The sequence below is a fragment of the Rhagoletis pomonella genome, unplaced genomic scaffold (assembly GCF_013731165.1).
Source record: "Rhagoletis pomonella isolate Grant_MI unplaced genomic scaffold, Rhpom_1.0 Rhpom_scaffold_00006, whole genome shotgun sequence".
Classification (NCBI taxonomy): domain Eukaryota; kingdom Metazoa; phylum Arthropoda; class Insecta; order Diptera; family Tephritidae; genus Rhagoletis; species Rhagoletis pomonella.
In genome coordinates, this window is record NW_023458560.1 from 34,866,625 (window position 1) to 34,873,092 (window position 6,468).

The 6,468-nt window shown below is 38.5% G+C and overlaps 1 protein-coding gene across 1 annotated transcript in view; it reads right to left on the reverse strand.

Moving 5' to 3' along the window:
- Positions 1-3,008: 3,008 nt before the first annotated feature.
- Positions 3,009-6,468, reverse strand: part of LOC118740634 — a 136,430-nt gene continuing 132,970 nt past the window's right edge. The window contains 2 exon segments of the mRNA XM_036472237.1: positions 3,009-4,002; positions 4,004-6,143. Coding sequence (XP_036328130.1) covers positions 3,067-4,002; positions 4,004-6,143 — 3,076 coding nt within the window. The 3' untranslated portion in view covers positions 3,009-3,066.

Sequence of the window (6,468 nt, forward strand, 5' to 3'; positions counted from 1 at the left end):
ATTGATGGCAAATGTGATAAGCCAAAACAGCTAAAGTAGTCAATAAAAGCATAAATATATAAAGCAATAAAAAGTAATAAATAAAAATTAAAAAAAAAAAATAAAATTAAAAAAAAACAAAAAAAGAAATAAAATATTTTCAAAAATTAAATATTAAAAAATTTTTTTTCTTCTTAAAACAACAAAATCTAAAATTTAAATTAGAAAAAGAAAAAACTTAAAACAAAAGAAAAAAACCAAAATAAAACATAAAAATTAAATTACCAAAATAAATGTTCTTAACTTAAAACAAAATCTAAACATTAAAATTAAATTAAAATAAAAAGAACAAAAATATAAAATTAGACCCTAAAAATTTAATGAAATAAAAAAATATATTTTTCTTTTTAAAACAATAAAATCTAACAAGTAATTTTAAAGTAAAAAGAACAACCGACTTCAATGTTCTTATAAAAATTAAAGTACCGTTAATTGCTTCATGATCCAATAATCGGATTTAAACCAAATTAGTATGGGACCACCTCTAAAACACTACCTTTCCGAATTATCGAAATCGGTTAACGTGGTCCAAAGTTATGCGGTAACATACATAAAAAAAAATATTCCGACGAATTGATAACCTTCTCCTTTTTTGGAAGTCGGCTAAAAATTAAATGAAAATGAAATTAACAAAAGAAAAACAAATTAAATTAAATAAAAATTAATAAAACTACTAAAGGCTATTAAAAAAATATTTTTTAAACAGTAACATCTAAAAGTTAAAACCAAACTAAATTTAAGAATAAAAAATCTGACCAAGAAAAAAGTAAAATAAATTCCTAAAAATTAAATGATATTAAAAAAATATTCTTCCTTTTAAAACAATGAAATATAAAAATTAAAAGAAAATTAAATTAAAAAAGGAAAAAATGTACATTAACAAAAAAGAAAACCCAAAGACTCGTTGTTGTGCTAACAGCTCTCTCTGATCATCACTGATGTAGAACAGTGATGCTAACAGAGAACTTTTACATTACGGCGTCCACATAAAATCTACAGAAAGCTTTAAAACGTTCTTAGAGCTTATTCGTCGACATAAGTGCCACGCCATCTGTATAAAAAATCACTTCACTACCCCTCTTCTCTAGTTCCTTCAGGAGCTCACTTAAGATCAGAACTCCAACTTCTTTGATGCCCCTATTTACTCTACGATTAATGAAGGCACTACCCAGCTTAGCTGCGACAGTTTTGTAATAGAAAATATAGTCAATAAAGCTGGTTGGCTCGGTTTAAACCAATCGAAGGATCTGCTCACGATAGGACGTTCCAGCCTAAATGTCGTAGAAATCTGCCGCGTGAAATCCGTATATTCAAATGCTTATTTTTATCTAAATAGTTCGCGATTTTGTGCAGCTCGATCTCGATGCAAGAATGTCGAAGAAATTAGTTTTTTTACGGGCAGTTAAATAAAGCTAATCTGTAATACTCATTGCCTTGATGTCCTTGAAGGAGATAAAACACATATTTTTCGTTTGTAAAACAATAAAAACTAAAAGCTAAACAAAAATTAAATAAAGAAGAAAAAGATTAGATTGAAAAAAAAAATTTTCTAAAAATTAAATGAAATAAAAAAATTCTTTTTAAAATATTGAAATCTAAACAGCAAAAGAATATTAAATTAAAAAAAAAAAAATAGATTTAAAGAATAAATAAAAAAGAAAAGAATGAGGCAATAAAAACTGGAACTTAGAAGAAAAAAAACGAAAATAAATAATTTAAAAACTGAAGAAAATATATAGAATGAGTTTATAAAAATAAAATGAAGTTAAAAATAAATATTTTTCTTTTTATAACAATGAAATCCAAAAAACAAATCAAAAAAATATAAAAGAATTTAAGAAGAATTATACTAAAAAAGAAAAAAAATACATTAACCATGTTTCTAAAAAACTAAAGTGAATTAAAAACTAACTTTTTCTTAAAAAAAACTAAAAATAAAAAAAAAAAAATAATTCCACTGCCCAAAGACTCAAACCTCGGATCTCTCGAATGACACGCCTGTGCTTTGCTCAATTGGCCATTGCGACTGTTGGAGTAGCGCTAGCAAAATTTATATATGTATCTCCATTTGGAACAGTGATGCTCAAAACAGCGCCCGCGGGCGGAACTCTTCAAAGCGCTCTGTAGATTTTTTATAGACGCGAACAGAGTGACAGCTCTCTTTGAGCATCACTCTGGAACATGCTCATTTGCTTTTCACCAAAACAGCGTTTCACCATGGAAGTTGGCAAGGAAACTTTTTTTTGCAAGAATTGTATGCTAGAATAAACAAGATCGTTTAAAATTTAAAGCAGCGGTAGGTAGAGAGAGCTTTTACTCTACACGCGCCTACATAAAATGCATAGAAAAATTAAAAAGAGCTTTGCTCGCGGGCAAGATGGTGCTCACCACCGCTTTAAAGCACATGGGACTGTCTTGCCCGCGGGCAAAACTCTTTTAAGCTTCCTTTACCTTTTGTATAGGAGCGTGCAGAGTAAAAGCTCTTTCTGCTCATCGCTGCAACTTGTCTACTCTCTTTCAATTGTCTTACAAAAGAATTGGAACTGTCTTACCCAGGTACGATAATCTATCTAACCTATTCTCATAGTGGTACCCCATCGGACAGAGTAAATAAAAATACTGCAAAAACCGAGGTACACATACACCTACGCGGATCTGACTGGCTTCAACTTATTGGCCTTGTGTGGTAACTCGCGATCAGGTGTTTGGGGATCAGCAACACAGATCAGTACATACGGATAAAGCTCACGTCCTTCCACCCGATCAATACTATTCAAAGCCGGCGACGATAGTTTTGAAATTAAAGAAATATTTTGTAACTAACTTCATAAATCTAGTGAAGCAATCTAAAAACTGTATTTTTTCAACCCTCTTATCGCTTTTATATCTTCTTGAACAGCTGGTGCATTCTACACACATTTCATCGGTCCGTCCAACATTTCAACTCCGTTTTAATGCGATTTACGCTAGAACATTTATTTTCTTTTAAGTTTATGTTTTAGTATGCATTTACTGAAATTTAGTATATCACATTTTTTCTTCGCTGGCCAATTCCTCCGGCTCGGTCGGACTGATTGGAGACATTTCAACGCTGTCCAGCAGCAGTGTCTTCTCTTCACTACACTGGCTGCTTTGGGCGTCGTGCATGGCAAAAATCTTCGAGAGTTCAGCGCCACTCAGTGTCTGATGTGTTGGCGAATCGTCGGGGGAGCTGTTATCATCGGTGGCAGTGCAAGTGCCGCTGCGTCCACTGCCAGCACCACTACTACCGTCACCAGCGTGCTTATCAGTCAAGTTGACAAAATGATCTACCGACTTGAAAATAGCGCTACGTGAGACATGTGGTAGCGCCACTATAGTACCGGCAGCTGTAGTGCTGGCAGCATTGGGAGAGTGTGCTGAAGCGGAGTAAGCTAGATTATGATGGCAGGATAAGGTAGCCAAAGAGGTGGTCTTTATATTGGATGTCCTTAGGCGATTTATGGAACAACTACTCCAGCTCAATTGATTCGGGTGGGGACGTTTGGAATGTTGCTGTTGCTGGTGATGGTGTTGATGAGTAGATAGTTGTTGTTGAAGTTGTTGCTTTGCTGACTTGGCTGCCGGTTGCTGATTATAGTGACTACGCCGATGTTGCGGCTGCTGTTGCTGCTGCTGCCGAAAATGCTGTTTTGCATGGTGTTGATGTTGATGATGTTGCTGTTGATGATGTTGCTGTTGTTGTTGTTGTTGTTGTGGTTGCTGTTGCAGCTGCTCAGCATAATACATGTAACTGTAAACATTATTGTCATCATAGAAGCTCATTTCGTCCTCGGATTGGCAGCATTGATCACTTCCGCTTGTCGTATTGTTTATAGCCGTTTGCTTTAGTTTGGTCAAGGTGACCAGATGTCGTTCCGAATACGATTTACGTGCATCCATAACACGCAAATAGTCATTCGAATCACCGAGATCCTCGCTTTTTTGAACTGCAGTAACGTCGACCAGCACCCGCTGTGCCGACATTGCCGCAAAAGCTTGTGGTCACCGCCAAACCTTGGCCACCGCTACCACCAAATGCCTGATTCAGACCGGATATCTCATTGATTGAACCACCTCGATTTAACGATTGTCGACTGTGGCTGCGACTGCCGCCGTAAGAGGAACTGCTGTCGTAGTGATTGTCACGCAATGAAGATGGCGACAAACGAGCCGAATGATTGGGCGATGTTTCTAGCAGCGAGTCATTTGACTTGGCAATGCGATTCTTTCGATAGAATTTGCTATCGCGCCACATTGTTAGACGACTACTCACCGAACCCGCTGCTGTGGCTGGACGCTGCATCTCGCCATTAGTTATGACTTTTGTGGCGCCAACGGGTGAAGTTGTGATAAGCTGATTCGGTGAGTTGTCATAGACGATCACTTGACTCGAGGTCTTACTGATGCGGAAGGAGGCATGTGTGAGTTTTTTGTATTTTTCATCTCTCTGCATGTTCACGCGATTTTCCGAGTTCGTGCGGTCAACTATGGGCATAAAAGCGCTATCGATGCGTCGTTCCTCTTCGAGCGAACGAAAAGCCATACGATTGACATTCTTCAAAAGTTTGTCGGAAGAGGAACGCTTATTCGGTGACATATCTTCGAATGAACATACGCGATATTTTTGTGAAAAGACCTCAATGGTGCCGGTACGTTTCGAGGGTGAAGTTGTATAGATAGAGTTTTGATCATTAACCAGTATCTTGGGTGGATCGAATTGTTGTCCTTGGGGTAGTGTGGCGCTAGACGACGATAGGGACGAATTGCTAGAGTTAGTGGTGGAAGTGACGAGTATTTTAGGCGAAAGCGAGTCGGGAAATTGTTGTGGACGTATATTGCCTGTCGAGCCGCCGGACGAAGTGGATGCGCCCGAACAAGAGCCAGCAGACATGGCGTCATCAATGTTCAAAAAGTTGCTAGGCGATGTTTCACGACACGGCGATGATATAGCTGAATCTTGTGACACCATGCTTCTTGGTATGGTAGCCAATTCTAGGCAAATTTCTTTGCCACCTGTTGTAGTGGCTATTATCACATCTTCTACACCCTCATCAATCGGTGAAGAAATCGATTGAAAACTACTTATTCGAAAGCTGGATGACCCAACTGAGAGATCGTTGTCTGTCAATGAGCCAAAAGCCGAATCCTGCGACGGGTTACTGCGCCGATATTTCAAGCACTTGAGCGAATACTCGAGTCGACGACTCTTTGAGTTCTTATAGTTGCATATGTCGGCGGTCAATTGATGATTGAATGAAGCAGAAGCAGAAGCAGCAGCACCAGCGCCTGCCGTTGCGACACTTGCTGCTGCGGCAGCCGCAGCTGATGTGGATGCCTTTGCGCTATCAGTCATTAGACTTGGACTAGTCGAGTCCGCTTGCTGCACCGATGATTCATTACTCGCCGTGCTGTCATTGTTTGATGTGCTATCATCACCCTCAAGCTCCAGTTGACCCGAGTGTATTGTATTTTCGCCAGTGTCGATATTTTCCTCAACAATGAAGGTAGCTGGTGCAGAAGTGGAAGCAGCGCCGCCTATTGAAGCAATACTTGTACTACTTCCCGATGAGCGGCCAACATTTGAACACAATGGTGCATTCAAATTATTGCTGGAGCTACAACGTATTGTTGGTAGTGAAGGTGGTGGCGGTGGTAGCGGTGGCAGAGGTGACAGAGGCGGTGGTGATGGTGTTGGGGACTCTCTTAGTTGTAGTTGTTGTGTTTGTAATTGTTGCGTTTGTAATTGTTGTGTTGTCGAAAGTTGATTTTCTTGAGTGCTATAGATATTGTCGTCCGACTGGGTGGTGGTATTTTCACAATAATGTAGGGGTGATGACTCTATGGCATCATATTCTAGCTGTTTGAAGTGTTGACGTTGGCCGACAAGTTGATGCTGTGAGAAGGCTGTAAACTGACTGTAGTAGTGCTGTGGGTAGGAGTGATGCTGACGCTGGTGGTAGTTTTGCATGCGCTGTAGCTGATGCAGGCGTTGCTGGTGATATTTGCCATCGACAAGGATTTCATCAAGCAGCCCTTCCTCGGAATCGCTTGATATGTCGAAAGAGTCCATTGTTCGACTAAAGCTGTTGTCGGTGTGGGTTACATTTAACGACCAGAAGGCATGTGATGTAGTAAGCGTGTCAATAAGTGCGAAGTAGTAAGTAAGCGAATGTAAAATAGACAGGAAATTGATTATAAGTGATAGGCAAAATACAGTTAAGTGCTCATAATTCTTATATGTAAATAGCACATATTTCATATGTACATAAGTATGTATGTATGTACTATATATTCACTCGCACAAAATTGGATGAGTTGTAGATGGTGTATGGTGGAAGTGAGTTAGTGAGTGGGTGAAGGCATTGATGGCAAATGTGATAAGCCAAAACAGCTAAAGTAGTCAATAAA